General features: G+C 35.5%; 1 protein-coding gene across 1 annotated transcript in view; it reads left to right on the forward strand.

Moving 5' to 3' along the window:
• Positions 1-18718, forward strand: part of KCNT2 (potassium channel, subfamily T, member 2) — a 110443-nt gene that overhangs the window by 10052 nt on the left and 81673 nt on the right. The window contains 3 exon segments of the mRNA XM_010282549.1: positions 1164-1238; positions 1783-1866; positions 2457-2551. Coding sequence (XP_010280851.1) covers positions 1164-1238; positions 1783-1866; positions 2457-2551 — 254 coding nt within the window.

Consider the following 18718-nt stretch of genomic DNA (forward strand, 5'->3'; position numbering starts at 1 on the left):
CTTTTTAATACTTATTTCTTAATAAGTTAATATCTTAATGGCAGGATTAGAATTAATAAAGAGAAATAGCCACATGTCTGCGACTACCATACAGGGACTAATGAAATAAGATTAAGAGAAAATGACTTGGTATTTTTTCTTTGGAAAATTCAACATATTTGGATTCATCTTTTGCTTTATATTTTGCCATGAAATTCTATCAGAAGGATGTACAGTGAGTGGATCATCATTCATAACAAATGTTAGTATGGACTATGGGGCAGTTACCTGTGTATAGGGATAATCAAAACAGTTGATTTGATGGTAAAATCTTCTGAATAGGACATGTCCTTTTGCATATATCTCTGTAACTTTTATGCTGTACTAGAGCTTTGTCTCTAGTTTTTAGATGCTCTAAGACAATAAGAATTAAGGTAAGAAAAACTTTGTCACAGTCAAAAACTAAAGCATTGTAACGCAGGATTTTAAAGATTTAGAGACTTCTAAGAAAAAGAAGTAGAAATAGCTGCAAATTGTTTTATTTGCCAGCAGGGTAGTCTGTTACTTCTATGAAGAGTCACTGAAAACCAAGAATTATTAAAAAGGTAAATTGCCTAGGACAGGAACCTCACCTCCTTATCTGTGTGTAAGTGCGCATGTAAAAGTAAAAGTAAACTAACATTTGAAGAACGAAAAAGAAGGGACAAGATGTCTGTGATATGATTCCAAGGTACATAAAAATGCAATAGAAGAAAATAGGAGCATATTATTCTCTGAAAAAAATGAAAACTTAATTTAATGAAGCTCTTCATTAGCTGAGAGAATGAGTTGACTAGTTAATGCAATTAGAATTCTTCATTTGAGCTCTTACTAACTAGGTCATAGCAAGGAAGTATATGGTCATATGGAAACAGAGAACTGCTCCAGTAAAAATATAGATTTAAAAGTATATATTTTTACCTGTGAGGTACATTATGATAAACAGGAAGAAAAATAGCCCAGAGTGGCCTATATTCTATATTCACAATTGACATATGTGTTTAAATCTGAGGATGAGTGGTCTTCCCTAAATTCAGCTAGTGGGAGAGACTCCATATGTGGCATTGGAATATCACACATATTTCTCAACAGAACTATCTGTAAACCTACTGTGACATGATGGGTTTTTTTCCTTTTCTTTGAAGGGAAATATCTGGGAACAAATTGTGAGAATACCCTTTCTCCTGGAAATAATTAATGCTGTCCCTTTCATCATCACGGTAAGCATATTTGAATTAATACATTTGCACATTGCACTTTTATATCTGCACAAATACTCTTAATTTGTATTGAAGTAAATTTAAATCTTATGCGGATGACAAATTGGTGCCTGTGGGAACGTTTGCTACTTGAATGAAGTAATAAAACAGATCACTTTCCCCTTCCTCCCCAATAAGGGACAAACAAAACCAAAACCCTCTAACTCAAACTACAGCACAATCAATATATTTGGGGAAAAAAAAAATGTATGATATTATATATCAATATATATAAATATACTGAGATAAAATAAACCAGCTAGATATAAAAATCTAAGAATTTCTGTTGTCTGCACTGAAAACTGACTGTCCTTATTTTATCAAATTATCTTACATACAGTTCATCACAAAGTAAGAAAAAATGGTATTTTAAAGCCTCATCTCACACCAGAAACACATTAATAATAAGTATTTTGCCTAAGTAAGTGTTACATTGCTACTTGAATAGAAATTCTCTATTCTTGAATAGAAAAGCTTTTAATGAATTCGTTAACTTTTCTTTCAGATTTTCTGGCCAGTCCTAAGAAACCTGTTTATTCCTGTATTTTTAAATTGTTGGTTGGCAAAACATGCTTTAGAGAATATGATTGTAAGTATGACAAAGGAAATAACTATTTTAGAGTTTTGGGGTTTTTTGGTATATTGTCTTTACTGAGGTTTTGGCAGTATAGTCTGCTGCCCAACATTAACAGGAAGATAACCAGATCTGTGTTTAGATTATATAAATGGTCAAGCATTGCTAAACTGCTTTCTACATCAAAATTAGAAAAAATTAAGACATCAAGTGAAATCTCAATTAGTCTAAATTGTTACTGTGCCAATAAGGGAAAGATGGAATGGCTGGTTCTTTTGCTACTCTTCCATTCGTACACAACTGCAGGGAACTCAACTGCTAGGCCTTAATTGGTCCTTGCAGCCTATGATTTGTGAGATAGACAAGAGCAGACAGTCCTTAAGGCAGTTTGCAATAGTATCAGAATTGTGCCAGGATGAACAAAGAAACAGTTAAATAATCACAGAATCACAGATGGCTCTTTCACACCCTTCCATATAATCAGCAAATTCCAAGTGCCTTTGAATGACTGCATTTTATCAGGGCACTATATAATTCCTCTATAGAATCAGATCATGCCTTATTAATTCAAAAGCCAAAATAACACCTATTTTCCATTAATATAGAATGATCTTCATAGAGCCATCCAGCGCACACAGTCTGCAATGTTTAACCAAGTCCTCATTTTGATATCTACCTTACTGTGTCTTATCTTCACTTGGTAAGTGGCCAACACACCTTTGTTTTTGTTATATATATTGGCTTTTCTTCCTTTACTATGCGGTGATAAAACAGGTATTGTGGAGATCATGCACTGAAATAAAAAGAGTAATAGACTTGTAATGAAAGTGTTAACTAGCAACTGATACTACTGGGGTCCTGATACACTGGGTTTGAAAACAAAATATGCATGCATGGGAAATGGAATCATTCTCACTCTTAGGAAGGAAATGTAGATGATGCAAAATCACAGGAGAAAGAAGTAGGGGAAAGCTTACATATGTACCAAGAGTGCAATCTCAGTAGAGAAGTCACTCAGATTTGAAGAGTACCAACAGAAGTACCCATACTAAGGTCACCTTCCTCTGGCTGGTGGGACAGACAGGGAAAAATATGCAAGATCTCAGCCTTATCACTCTGATGACCAAGTCAGGTTCCCATAAGGAGTACAGGGGAGCTGTTAATAACCTAGATTAGGTTACAGAAAGTGTAGATTTGACTGATCTAGATTACTGAAAGTAGTGGATGGTAGGTTCAAACAACCAAAATGTGTTACTCTGAAGAACTTTTTTTTTGACCTTGAAAACTTAAATTTACAGTAGTTTGGGAAGCATGGAGAAAAATCCATTGAAGGCATTAAATATAAATATACTTGGTTAATGAAATTTGTGAGCTGCAGATTATTGGAGGCTAGGAAAAGATACACAGGAAACACCAATTGATTGCCCCATTTTTATACTATGCATTAGGGATCTTCTGTTGACCAGGGCTGGAGACACATAAAGTAGACTACATGAGTCTTTGGTCTCACCCAGTATGGTCATGGGTGAAACCAAATGGATAGTGGTTATAATATATCTTGGTAGCTTACTTAACATACAGAATTTTCTCAGCAGTAGTGCCTGAGAAGTAAGTATCATATACAGGGGGGAAAAAAAAAGTAGAGGAAGAATGTGTGTGTTACAAGACAGTGTACAAGGGGGCAGTGAACAGAGAAGATGATTCCATGTGGAAAGGCTAAACCACCTCTATTTATTTTGCCAGACAGGTTGCCTGATAAAGTTTGGTCTGTCATTTTGGAGACAGTGATTTGATTTTTCTCCTACTTTATTTCTCTAGGTTGTTTTTCTGATAGCCACTGTTATCTCCTCTCTAACCCTTTTGGTAATAACAGTGTAAAATAACACATGGCTTTTTCCAGTCTTGTCCCTCTCTGTCCTTTATTTAAGAGAGGAGTTTGTTCTAGCCAGTGGCTGAACGGATGGTCCAATTTTACCTTTTGTCTTAATGGCTGCACAACTGCGTAATGACAAACGCTGCCAGTTCTAAACAGTAACAAATTTTTGTGAGATTAAATTTTCTATTGAATATTATATCCCTTTAAGAGGAAATCTTATATGAATAAGGTCTACAGTACTTGAACCAGAATGCATAAATTTCTATCACTGTAGCACTTGGACATTTTTAATTATCTCTAATTTTGCTTTTTCATTTTCTACGACACAAAGCGCTCTTGAGTAAATATGCCTTCACCTTTTTTACTAGCCTACTTCAATGTTTTTCTGAACTGTTGGACAAAATATGTATCCAGTTCTCACTGGAATAAGCTAGTAATAAGGATGTTTCCTAAGAAATCACTGTGATGATCCTTGGTTGAATAAGGTATATAGAAGCTCCATCTAAACAGAACATCCTGCTCATGACCAGGCATTTTGATAACTGATGGTAAAACATACAGAAAATGCCAAGCTCACCTACAGTAATTATGTCTGGTCTCAACAGCCGCAGATACCAGCTCATTATAGATCATTATATACTGACCTAGTATTGACCCTGCTAGACTGCAAAATAAGCTAAATAAGATGAAAACACCCAGTAATGTAATAACTAAGGAAATGAAGTACTTTTGGAATGACTAAGAATAGTTGTTCAAGAATCTGCAGCTTGCCTAAGACTCGAGTTCTGCTTAGGCACTTGTTACTATTGCTTACATGAACAAACATAATGGCATTTTTACACTTTTTTATACTCTATGTATAATTTTATATTACAGAGTATATTTTTAAAATATCTAAAAAATTCTCCATAAACAGTCAAAATCAATTAGCTTAATGTCTTTGATTATGTTACATCTATGATGAATTTGAGACAGCATTTCATTTTAAAGGTACATCATTTAGAGCTTACATGAGTTTCTTCATGCTGAAAGAGAAGCAAAGTCCATTTCTGGAATCTGTCCACTTAAGGATGACTTTCACCAGCCTGATCTTTCACTTTTTCTGCAACAACAAGCAGTAACCAATGTATTCCCCCCACATATGGGAGACAGCACTAGACTTACCCGTATGTGTAATGGAGCACAACACAAAAAAAATTTTGAGCTAGCACCAGTCTGTTTTCACGACCATGTTTTGGTTACATTTAGATACTACCTTGGTCCATGAAATACCGTAGCTTCAGTAATGCAAAATTAATAAGTCTAGATTAGTAGCTTGAATACAATGCTTACAGTTTCAGAGCACTTTCCTCTTGGAGTATATTCAGTACCATGGGGACATGCTCATGCTGTGCTTTTGGAGCCACTGGTAACTGCCCTCACTGTCCTGCCCTGCCAACCTTTAAAGTTAATGAGAAAGACTTTCAGGCACTGTATGGACTACATTGTAACACTATAGCCCTTCTTAGTTCTGGTTGACAGGCTTACTTTTACCATCTGCTTCAAAAAGAAGATTGGCTTCTCAGCACTCCTGAAGTCAATATAACTTTACAACACCATGTTCTGTTCAAAACCATTCTTTTTTTATCAATCAGACACATAAGAAAGAAGCATCACATACCTTTGTATGAGGATTACACCATTTTACAAGAAGTCCAAGATGGTATGAAGCCCAGAAAGACTCTTCTTTCTACTTCAATTTTTTACCAGTTCAGTTAGACTTGTGCACTGAGAAAGTGCAGCAAAAGTGCTTACCGCTTCACATGAGACTGAAACCTTTTGTAAGTCTTTTGATGATCATTTCTGTGAGAAAATTTAAAACCAAAAAATGCTGAAACATAACTATTTTCTAGCAATTAGTTCAAAGGAGATATGCTTCTTAATCAACTTTTCAGAATTTTGGGTATATTTTTAACATATTTAAAAGTAGGTTTTTGCTGAGGTGTGAAAGAGATGTTTTGTATAATTCCTTGTGCAATGACAGAAACGTTTAGTTCTGTACACAGTACAAAATAGCTGGATATGTACAGGCATATTGGATCTGACGTGTCTCCACTGATAATTCTGAAAGTATGATTTTGCTGCAGAATGTATATTCTAGGATCTTTTCTGAAAACTTATGTGTTTAGGGAGTAAGAGGATATTTATATCAAAAGATATTTATGCCTGATCTTAGTATGGCTGCAAGTTCAGTGAGCAGGAACATGCCTCTGCCATCTATTTGTCTAGCCAGAACTGAAATTATGCTCTCTCAAATGTGGAGGAACGGTTCAGTCCTAGACACTTAGAAGTGCCTCAGAATACCCAGGACCCTGGGGAAGAACCTGGCTGGACCTCCTGGTCTCCCAATGGTTTACAATGGAGGCAGAAAACATGTATGTCTAAGCCTAGTACATTTCTACTTGTTCTTCTAGCACGTAGACAACAGTACTGCATTTGTTACCATTTGACTGGTTGTCTTTCTCAACAGAAATTTACTTTAAAGATCAGTTTGAGGGATCTATATTATGTATAATAGCTGCAGGGTTTGTATGATGTTTAACAAGGCCAAATGCTGGGTCCTGCACTTTGGTCACAACAACCCCATGCAATGCGACAGGCTTGGGGGAGAATGGCTGGAGAGCTGCAAGGCAGAAAAGGACCTGGGGGTGCTGGTTGACAGCTGGCTGAATATGAGCCAGTAGTGTGCCCAGGTGGCCAAGAAGGCCAATAGCATCCTGGCCTGCATCAGAACTAGTGTGAGCAGGAGTAGGGAAGCGATTGTGCCCCTGTACTCAGCACTGGTGAGGCCACACCTCGAATACTGTGTTCAGTTTTGAGCCCCTCACTACAAGAAGGACTTTGAGGTGCTTGAGTGTGTCTAGACAAGCACAATGAAGCTGGTGAGGGGTCTGGAGCACAAGTCTTATGAGGAGCGGCTGAGGGAACTGGGGTTGTTCGGGCTGGAGAAGAGGAGGCTCAGGGGAGACCATATTGCTCTCTACAACTGCCTGAAAGGGAGTTGTGGCAAGGTGGGTGTTGGTCTCTTCTCCCCAGTAACTAGCGATAGGACAAGAGGAAATGACCTCAGGTTGCGCTAGGGGAAGTTTAGATTGAACATTAGGAAAAACATCTTTACTGAGAGAGTAGTCAAGCATTGTTAACAAGCTGCCCACGGAAGTGGTGGACTCGCCATCACTGGAAGTGTTCAAAAAACATGTAAGCATGGCACTTCACAACATGGTTTTAATGGGCATGAGGGTGTTGGATTGGTGGTTAGACTTGATGATCTTAGAGGCCTTTTCCAGCCTTAATGATTCTGTTCTATGATAAGAAAGCAGCATTATTTATAGAAAACATTAAAAAAAAATGCATAAAATGAGCTCTTCCTCATCACCTTTGCTCCTGTCTGCACGTAAGTATTTTCAAAATAACTTCTACCATAGCTAACAGAGAAAAATGAATTACTGCATCATCAGCAAACCCATCAGTTTACATCTCCGCAACAGACTCTTGCAAGTGGTGGTTACACATGTACATGCATACCAACTTATGTTTTATAACTCAGGTGTAAGCTTACAGATGAAAAGTTAAAAAAATAAATAATCTAATGTTTACAGGTAATCAGCTAATCTCAAAATCATTATTTAATCATTATTTAAGCTGTCCTTTGCCCTCAGAATACAGTGGGAAAAGGTTCCTTCTGTATTATTGTATACAGTTGTCAATTTTCAACATTGTTACAGAACAAACAGTAATCACACAGCAAAATTTTTGCTCTATTCTACTCTTTGATTTTTGATGATAATTCTTTATGGCTCTGGGAGTAGAACTCACATGCAGATCAATAAATTAGTAAGACCAACTCCAAGTATCTCTAGTTTACAGGTCAAATACAAGGATTTTTTTTCTCTCTTTTCTTCAGACAGAAACACAGATTAGGCCAGCCAATAATTTTTCTTTCTTTAAATGCCTCAGTGGCCTCCTAACCAGAGCAATCATACATATACTAGATGATGTGTACTCCTTTATGACAGTGTTCAGTAGTTACTCTTGATAGAGTTCTAGTAAAAGTTACAGACCTAGTCAAAGCATATGTTGTGTCATTTAGCTAATGGATGTTTGCACTTGTTTGTCAAATGGAATAATAATTATTTCTGTAAACTGTACAAGATGACAAATAACAATGAATGACTATTTCAGGCATCTTTCTGTGACACAGTGAATCATCTATTAAGACTTATTTTGCTTTTTAAATCAACATTAGTCATATATCACCAGTGTAGAATGATTAGCTTGTGAAAAAGGTGGCTACAAACTGTTTGAGGTGGACATTTATTTTTTTCATACTGAAGGCTAAGAAGCCTGTACAAAATTTGCTTATGATAGAAACATAGAATAGTTTGGGTTGGAAGGGACCTTAAAGATCATCTAGTTCCAACCCCCCTGCCATGGGCAGGGACACCTTCCACTAGACCAGGTCGCTCTGTTGTGTCTTCCTTGAAAGCTCAGTGTGATCAAACTTTTTTTTCAAACATTTTTTGCCCTTCAGTGCTTTCCACATCAGAAAATTAGAATGTTTGCACACAATGACTGGCTTACAGAATAAATGTAGTATGCCAATACTGTAGCCTCAATGTCAATTACACAGTCAAAATTCTCATTGGAGGAAACAGTATAAGTTGCTTGTGAGAATGAAAACAAATTCAGACAATAATCTAGTCCAAACAAGACAAATCAACCTTTGGATTTGGAACACTGTAATACAGAAAAAAAAACCCCAAACAAAAAAGAATTAATCCCGCGTAACTTCAGAGAAAATAAGACTTCTCAATACTCCAGTTCCCTTTATTATAAATTAAGTAGAGACAGACAACTCAGAGGGCAATGCAGATCTGAAAGGAACTAAATCATCCCTTGCAGGTCTGTGTTATATCAGAAGCCTACAACGGCAATTCTCCAAGAAAGATGCCTAGCATTAAGTAGGATGAACTTGAAGAGTGTTGGTGGATTATGTGATGTAGAAAATGTGGGTTTTTTAATCTACAGTTCTTTCTGTGATATTACGTTTTGTTGTACAGCACTCTCAGTGTTCAGGCCCAATCTCAGTTTATGATTTAGAGAGATTTTCTGCATTCAGATATAGTGCAAAATTAAACTGTAATTCTGTCATGTAGTTTGATCAAATCCAATGATTCTAAAGTGGTAAAGTACATGAAGTGTCAGGATCTAAAGAACTAAACAGGAGGTGCAGAATTTAAATCCCAGAATATTATAGAACATTAATTTTTCTAAAAGTTCTAAGTAACTGTAAATAATACAAAATAAATTATTTAACTCTTACAAGAATCCCACAAAGTATTAAAATAATAGAAGTTGTGCTCTTCTTTCTCTGAAATAAAGCAGATCTGTCAGGAACTTCCTTGTTTCAAACAAAGGATCTCTATTTTCTGAAATATTCCTATGCAGTGCTCTCCAAACATAAACAAATAGGTCTAGAAATAGGCCAGGTAGCACATGTAGTACCTTCCAAATCCATTGTACCAACTTCCACCCTACCTTTGTCCTGCTTCTGGATTGCTGGAATCAGGGCAGCATGTATGGGTAGTTTCCCTGTGAGTGTATACAATTAGAATTGATGCCTACTTCAGACACTACCTTAACACTTCCCTAAATGATGGAACCATAAAAAGGTTATGCAGTCTCTGGAAGGTCAATAACAAAACATTTCTTAAAGTAACCATTGATACTTGTGAACAAATAATCAATACATTTCATTAAAGTTTATCTCTCTGAACTATTGCCTTCTGGGAAAAACTGTGTGCATGAACACCAGGACAACATTTTCGTCAACTTTGTAGGAGAAAAACATATTGCATACAGAGCTTGTCTTTTCTTAGGTATAGAAATTTCTGAGGTGGCTTTGCTAAAATCTGCTGTATAAGAAGAATGTGAAAAGAATTTTGCCACAAATATTTGTCAATCTATCTATCTACATTATATAAATGAAACAAATTCAGATAAAACTCCTACTGTTTCTAATAAAATATGGACTTATGAGATGGGCCACACTTTTTTCACATTTGATAGCACTGCAGATCATTTGTTTACATCTGTATTGTTAGCACTTAAGGGCCAAAGCCTTTGAGAAGGCTTGATGAGAAAATGTAATGAAAAAATACAATGACAAAATGCAATAAAAACCCCAACTTGTTTCTTGGTTTAATATTTTTGCTTATTTTTATGCAACTATTGTATTGTGACAATGCAGAAATATTACCATATAGGAATTTATTTAGTTTTCTTTTTTTTCCTTGGGTTGATAGTGTGGTATTTATCATGCTACATTTTTAAAAATATTTTTGTACGTTTAAGTTCAAGAGTTCAGATCTTAAAAAAGCATGTGAGTGATTAGTGGCGTTAAAGAATATAGGATAAGGACTTATACTACTGAAAAACTGGTTAGTTGTTTGTGAAAGGCAGAACAAAAATCATGTTTATTATAGGGAGAGCAGAAGTATGGAAGCCCAATCAAAAGTCTCTTTGGCTACACATCAAACATGGTTTCTATGGAAACCTAGATAATTATACTGTGATTTTCATGCTATTTTAGTTATTAATTTGGTAGTGACATAGTATTTCCTCTGTTAATCTTTTTAGATGTCTCTACATAGTTTTTTCTAAAATAATTAGGTCAGCATCTTTCCCATGCTACATGCAGGGAATTCTTTGTGCAGCTTATGTAATGGAACATTTAAAACTAGACACAGAGACCAGTGAAATTAATAATAATTGGAATAGTCTATTTACTGTGGTCTGTGGAACAAAGTCATAAAAGTTAGAGAGTTCAATCTAAATTATCTTCTGAGTGTGAGAGATACATTTGTAGTCATCTTGCCGCCTTCTGAAAATAAAATATAGTCAGAAAGACTAAATGGTAGCTCAGAAATCTGCCCTTCACTAAGGCTCTGTAAAATGGAGTGTCAAGAACAGATTATAAGCAAATCCTCCTATTTTTTTAATATGTAGAGAAATATTAAATTAAGGCAGTAAAGAATACAATTGAGAGATTTCTGTTGTTTCATTGCACCCTTGAAGATGAGTCAGGGCTCCAGGTACCTGTAATCTTTTTAAATTACAATTAAAGCTCTGCTGATTTTCTAGCACAGGTTGCAGATCATTTATTAACCTGAAAATCAGTAGTTCCAAACTGAATTTAGATAAACGTGGGCAAAGTTGAATTTGCATAAATTTGAAAGACAAAATAAACTTATCTACATTTTTTGTTCTCCATTGTTGTACTACACAATATTTTAATATTTCGTATGGTATATGACTACATTATAGGTCAAGTAAATCATCCTTTGACAATTAATGCAATTGCAATTTCACAATCTAGCAGTGTGTTGTTTAAATCAATATTTTTAATTGACACTTCAACATGGCTTGCAATACTTTTGCTCTTGATGGGAGTCAGCCATTAAATTACTTTCCATTCTGAAAGTTCCAACCTCTATCCTGTGAATCATTTGTGATCATTCTCTTCTAATAATTTTTTTCTGCTATGTGAAGGTACTGAAAATTCATTAATCAGAGTATGCATATTTAAGTAAAGTGTAAAAATAGATTCAAAACCATTGATAGATTCAAATAGATTCAAAACTCCTGCCCAAGATGGAGAGAAAATATGTGTCTCAGGTTCTTTCCCAATAAGCTGTAAAAATGTCTCTCAGATACCAAATGCTGCTAATATTTACAATAATCTGGACAACTTTTCATTAAAGATGCATTGATAATATTTGGGAGGGATACACAGTATTTTGCAAAACATTATGCACTCTGAATATGCCATTGGGAGAACAATTTTTTTCGTTTTTATTATCATGTCATCTTGTAATACAGTAATAATATTACCATATACCATGAAAAGCAAAGGTTGTTCTGGCAGCAAAGACTAATTACTATTATGAAAGGAGGCAAAAAAAGTAAATGATTTTGAGTCATACAACATTTGGAATATCAGAAATATAGTTCTAAAGGACTGCATCTCCATAGTATCCTTTCTTTAGCAATCAAATTTTGAATTTTGTGGGAGATAAATAAAATTAAGCTATTGCTAATAATAACTGATTATGGATTGCCAACATACGTAAAGCAGCACATAAGATTCCTCAAAGTTAATTTAAATGCAGTCCTGTTCTTGTTCTTTTGCAGGAACATAGCACAACACAGAATGACTTTATGGAATATGTAAAGTCTTAGTAAAATTAAGAATTAAATTAGCAAAGCCTGCTTTAATTTTCTGTGTCACACTGATGTACGTAAGGACAGAACTGGGGCCACAACACAGAATTCTGTGATTGTTATGTGAACCCCATGACATAATAAACCAGGATTTGGTGAAAATCTAGAAGTGGTTACCCAAAGAGCAAGAACAAATGAGGAATGTTCAAAGAGAAATAGAATGCCATATTCCATTACCAAAAAATCAATTACCATATTTTAATATGTGCAATATGCATTTGAGATATATATGTCTTAAGAAGTACCAGCACTTGAAAAAGATCCACAGAAAAAATGCAGTCAAAGAAAAAGTTTTGGGAATTGAGACACAGGGAGTGATGGAGGTAAAGTCAACAGGCGTGCACAGGCATGCAAATTATTAGGACATGGGTTCTCTAGTAAGCTTTCCGTTGGTTTATAAACACACATGCACACATACACCTGCTGCTGAATCACAGGCTTGTAAGTAGATATCTTGTGTGAAAATGTAAATGTTACATATGCAAAATATGCATGTTATGTGACAAGCATAACTGTGGTAAAATAAAATGCTAGAATAAAAATTGTTCTGGAATACAACCAGAGTCTGCAGATTGTAAAATACTGTATCATAATTTTGGTAAAAGATATCTTAGGGTTTTTTTTTTGGTTTTGAGAAGACTTCAGTAAAAGCAGGTCAAGTTCCCCCTAAAGGGCCAATTTGATATATAAAATAAGCATTAAAAACCTCTGTCTTCCATCTCTTTCATTACAGGAAAGCATTACATTTCATATACTTTATTTTTACAGTAAAAAGAAAAACCTGATACTTACATGCTGTCCTTTAGAGTGTTATAACATTTTATACAGTAACAAATAAAATGCCATGTGTAACAACGATGACTAATTATGTTGAAGATGTTACTTCATTTAAAATTCAATGCCTGGCAGGAAGCCATCATCACTCTCAATTTCTGGCTCAAAAATGAAGTTGTCATTAGCATGCAGACTTAAAAAAAACAAATATATCTTTCATTGACCGATTCATTAGGCTGAGAAACTATTTTACTTTACTAAAATTTGGTGGTTATGGTGGTTTATGCTAACACATTTAACTATATTATTAGATGCCATCAGTTATTCTGGGTCTCTGATGAGCAGTCACTCATTATGCTAATTTGTGATCCATATAAATCTTTAGTGACTTGTGCACTTTTAGTGTCTTTTTCATATTCCAACTGTATTTTAAGGGCGTGAAGTTTAGTAAAGTTCATTTTTCTCAAATCAGAAAGTTAAGAGTTAAAAAAGATGTTGATACAACTTTGGCCATACTAACAGAATGGCAACGAAGGCCAATCAAGAACGTGAAGGGTCTGGAGAACAAGTCTTTTGAGGGGCGGCCAAGGGAACCGAGGTTGTTTAGTTTGTAGAAGAGGAGGCTGAGGTGGGTGTTGGTCTCTTCTCCCTGGTAACTAGCGACAGAACGAGAGGAAGTGTCCTCAAGTTGTGCCAGGGGAGGTTTAGATTGGATATTCGGAAAAATTTCTTCACTGAGAGGGTGGTCAGGCATTGGAACAGGCTGCCCAGGGAGGTGGTGGAGTCACTGGAAATATTCAAAAAACATGTGGACATGGCACTTACAGGATATGGTTTTAATGGGCATGGTGGTGTTGGGTTGATGGTTGGAATTGATGATCTTAAAGGTCTTTTCCAACCTTAAGGATTCTGTGATTCTGTAACAGAAGTTGGCATCAGCCACCAGGAATTACTCACTCACACTTTGTTTGTATTAGGTATAACTTTATGGAATATTGAAAGGACATCTCAGAGGCTTTGGTAGAGCTAGGGATGTGATATGAGATGATCTAAAAAGAAGACAGATTTTAGTGCATTTACAATAAATTTTAAAAGAAAACTTCCTCATTTTTCTCTTCTGTATACTTGGTATTCCATTAGAAATTACTATAATGTTTAGACAGATGTTTTTCAAACAGGTGAAGACTAGAGGGGTAGACAGTCATTCAAACATAGTATCACATTTGGGTGATAAAGAAATACGTGTAAAAATTAAATGTCCATGGATTCCTCTAACTCACCTGTGTATGATATTCTTTCCATTAGCAACAAGGGCCCCATCCCCCATGCCAGAGCTGTCACATGCCAAAATAACTTACTGAGCTTAAATAAAGGAAGTAAAGAATTAAAAGTATCATTCATTACAAAATGTTACTTCTAAACTCAGTCTCTGATAATTGTTTGTGGACTTCAACAAAAGTCTTAACCAGACCGTATAGGTCTGTCAATCATTTGCCTTAGTGAGAACAATTAAATGTCAACTCGATGTCAGAGAGTGTTAAAGATTAATCTGTAAATGGTATCTCAGCTCCAACAAATTTCTATTTCTATCCCTGTTAGCAGATATCCCTTTCCATTCTCCCTCTCCTCCACAAAGCAGAAGTCTGTAAATAAAGACCCTTTAGGGTACAATCCAAACAAACAGCACTCTGGTTAATGAGTTCTGTACTTCCATTGGCAATTAAAACCTTCTTCTAAAAAAAGTTAAAAATAGTAAATTACATTGAGTTTTGTTATCTCTCAACCTCAGTAAAATATCTAACTGTATACTTACAAAGGAACTCAAATGTAAGATTAGAGTTGAATACACACTCCCATTCTTTGCAAAAACACAGTTATATTTTTTGTTTGTGGAAGTTGTACATTTCTGCAATATATATGAAAAATTATATATACTGTATATTAGAGTGGAAGTGCCTGAGTGACAGCAATAAGGAATTAAAAATAATTGGTATTCATTTAGTAAACACTGAAGTACAAACCGTGGGTTGACTTTGCAAACTGAAAACTTAACAAGCATGAAATCAAATTGTCAGTTCCTTTGGGCACAGAATACTGTATGTAATTGATTCCACAGCAAAGCAGTATGTTTACTAATATATTACAAAAGGAATAGGAGATCGTATAAGGGATTAGGCTATTTAAAGGTATCCAATACATTATGATCTCCTATAATCACATGCCTTCTACTGTTTTGCTTACCTCTACAATGTAAGAACAAAATTCTTCATGGCATTCCAATAAACTTTTGAGTTACCATTTCATATTTTCAGGACATCTATTATTACTGGCTTACATTTATGATGAACCTTAGTCAATTGCTGAGAATGAGCACTTGTATTTAATTTGCTTTTCAGTTTATAGCGTGTTATCAACAAATTAAATACAATCTTATATTTTGCAAGTTTGTTATCACTAGTGATGAGCAGTGAAAACAAAGTAAATGGAAATACTTTATGCAAAGAAGTTAAAAATAAAATTACTGATGAGTGGGCACAGCTACATGTGTGCATGCATGTACTTTCACTAGAACTGGATAAGATGGCAAAAAGAATGATTGCGGATTATGTTTCAACTGTGTTCCTTCACTTGATCTTTTTGTTCACTTTGTTAATAATCTGAAACTAAAAAAGAAAAAAAAAATAGGGAAAATAAAGATTCTGCCAACTTTAAGGCAAACATGAAATACTTCTTCTTGAATATTCAGAGTAGAATTCTAATTCTAAGGGCTGTAGTGAGAATAAAATCTCCCTGAATATTCTCCATGGGCTAAGCAATCAAGGGGAAAATACGCCAGACAAAGCATAGCAGAGACTAACTATATAGTGCGCTGTCAGTCCTGGTAGTCACAGTGATCTACTTTCTTCATCATCCCCTGCTTTCATCTTTCCAGTATTATGATCATTAATCCCTTATTATTTTGCTGGCTACTTGAATCGGCTCCCCTCTTCACTCATATGTCTGCTGTTTTTTGGTCATTGTCATACAACCTGTGTTCTTGCTTTAAATTAGGAGTATAGTTAAGTACACAATTTTGAGAATGTAGCTTGTTGGGATTTCATCATAAACCATCATAAACATACTTGTGGTTGTTAAACAGTCACATTTCGCACTTCAGAATAGTCCTGTAAGGTTTTGGATTTCTTTGATTTTTAGAAAGAGTTATATGCATAGATCCATTTGCATTCTAGACAAAAAAGTTATCAGACTTGAAAGTTTTCTTCAAGCAAACACATGGTTAAAACAGGTGGTCCAAAGAAGAAAACTCAGGTGGAATTCATAAAAACTTCTATGACTTTCAGGAAGCTCTTTAGCTATTGTAAAGTTCACGCTTTTTCACTCAACCAAAACACTTCATTGAAAACACCATCAAGACTCCATCAGTATTAATAATAGTGAGGAGCAGGAGAATGGTGATGAAATCATGGAGCTTGCTGATCAAACCAAACAAGACACATACAGTCCAGGGTATCCAAGTCCTCTGGCTCATATCTAGAAGAACTGCTAGGTTTCCAAGCAGAAACTCAAACCTTAAAGGAGCCTACTTCTGTAATATATGATATAATATATTGCTTTTATATCCTTGCAGTTACCTTCTATAATCTTCATCCCACTAGACAACCTCTATTTAACATTTGCTCCCTTTCTGGTATTTTGGCAAGCCTCAGTATTAAGCCTGGTGCTTAATTATATCTTGTTCACAGGCCAGTTGTTTCCCTGGTCATTGCCCAAACAAGTTCTCTCTAGCTAAGATAGTAGGTCAGCAAGGAGGCAACTTTGAAGTAAAAATACCTTTCCAGTAGGAACACAAACAAGAAACAATTATTTATGTGACACAGATTTTCACTTATGCCCTTGTTTTTTTAATAACAAACTATTGTGAAATAAAGGAGCCAAAGCATACCATATGAGTTTTTTTTTTTTTAAAAGGGTATGCTTTAAGTTACATTGTGGTTTCCATACACACCTTTGGATCTTGTACTACACTTTTCAACGAGCTTTCTATTCATCGTGAGCCTACAGAGAATGTTGTAAATAGACAGAGCCTGGACATCAGTGCAATTGTCTTGAGACTGCCCATACAGCCACCCATTTAACCAGCTTGATAGACACTAGCCTTCTAAAGCAGCAATACAGTGTATGCTTCCGTTTTGCTCACTGCCTGTTTGAACGATCTTTCTCTGTCTTAAGAATTATCACGCAATGTAGCAGCTAAATTGAGGACAAACTAATAGAAATGCATACGCACAGGATTTACTTCTATTGCTGAGATCCAGCAAACCCCACTTGGCAACCTGCTGAGGTATCTGTGTAATTATTGGTCAGTGTTGCTCACACTGCAGTCATCCTCGCATTTAAAGCAGTCCATCCCTTGTCACTATCCTTCACAATCTCAAGAGTTCTCCACAAAAATAAGGAAGTGACAATGACAATACCCCAAGACTGGAACGAGCTGGTAAGAGCTGAGAGGAATCATAGAAATGAAGCAAAACTCTTTCTGATGTTGGCAAGAAGGCTACAGCTTTGACAATAACTAGTAGCCTTTGTTCTTTTCTGTACAGGTAACCTTACTGGTAAAGGTATTGACACTGACAACACTTATGCATATGAAAGAAATTTAAATGATATCATATTTGTGCATTCAAAAATACTAAAGGGAAACACTCATAATGATAACAGAGAAAAGAGCATCAATGAGTCAGTGATTTCACAGTGCAGCTTGAAACGCGAGAAGCATATATCACTGTCCCATGTGATCTAAGTACAGCCACTTACCCTAAACACCCTTTCTAAATTAAGTTTTCCAGAAGGGAGAACAACTCAAAGTTTCCCATTATCTAAATTCCTCTCCCATAAAGGTGTGTTTTAGCCAACATCCAGAGCTACAGAAAACAGGTATGTCCATCTAACTTGTGACTTGGAGAACAAACCTGTCTACTTGCTTAATTTGATAAACATAAGGAGTTTACTGCATTTTAAAGCGGCACATCTTTATAATTTAAATAATATGCAGTGCTGTTATTTTCACTGATAGTTTCAATTATTATTAAAAACACTAGAGAATGTGCTTATGTTCATTGTTCAGCGTCTTGAGCAATTATTTAAAATACCATCTTTAGTTCATAAAAATAGACACATCTTAAAAAGTAAATAATAGTGCAATAATAAAATAAAAAATGGAGCAGATTACATCCTCATTTAAGTTATCATAAAGCTTTTGCATTCACTGATCTATAAATATTCATCTGCAGAATGAACTCCTCGTTCGTTGTAAGCGTAAACATTGTGCAATAGAAGGAACACAACAGATCTCTCTGTGTTCCTATATAACTGTAGCATTTCACAGTGGTCTTCATTTGGGCTTCTTAAAACGTTCAAGTAAGACCATCATGTTCCATCTGTCTCCTCTCCGTATCTGCAAACCTCTCTCCTTTGTTCTCAGAAAGATTATATAAAGCACAGCAAGCAGCTGTCATGAGAAAAAGATATTTCTCATCAGTTTCTAGACTACGTGTCTGGGTCTTCTATTTATTCACCCTTTATTCTTCCAAATGCATGTTCTGTTGTTTGTCTCAAGAGGTGCTTTTCTCCCTTTTGGGTGCCTAATAAAAGAATCCATAAGCTCAGTAAACATATGAAAAGCTGTTGCTAGTAAATTGTATTCCATGACTATCTTTTCTTGCTTTGGTCATACATCACATACAAAAATATTGCTATATGGAATAATCACTCTACAAGCTAGCCTTACAGGACCTGGAATGAGAAGGGTAGAATTTGTGAGGTAGACCATGCTTCAAGGGGGCCTCAGAGCTGATGTTCTGGCTCAGGAAAAGTCAGCCTTCCGATATCAGTCTT

This window comes from Phaethon lepturus, unplaced genomic scaffold (assembly GCF_000687285.1).
Source record: "Phaethon lepturus isolate BGI_N335 unplaced genomic scaffold, ASM68728v1 scaffold5960, whole genome shotgun sequence".
NCBI lineage: Eukaryota > Metazoa > Chordata > Aves > Phaethontiformes > Phaethontidae > Phaethon > Phaethon lepturus.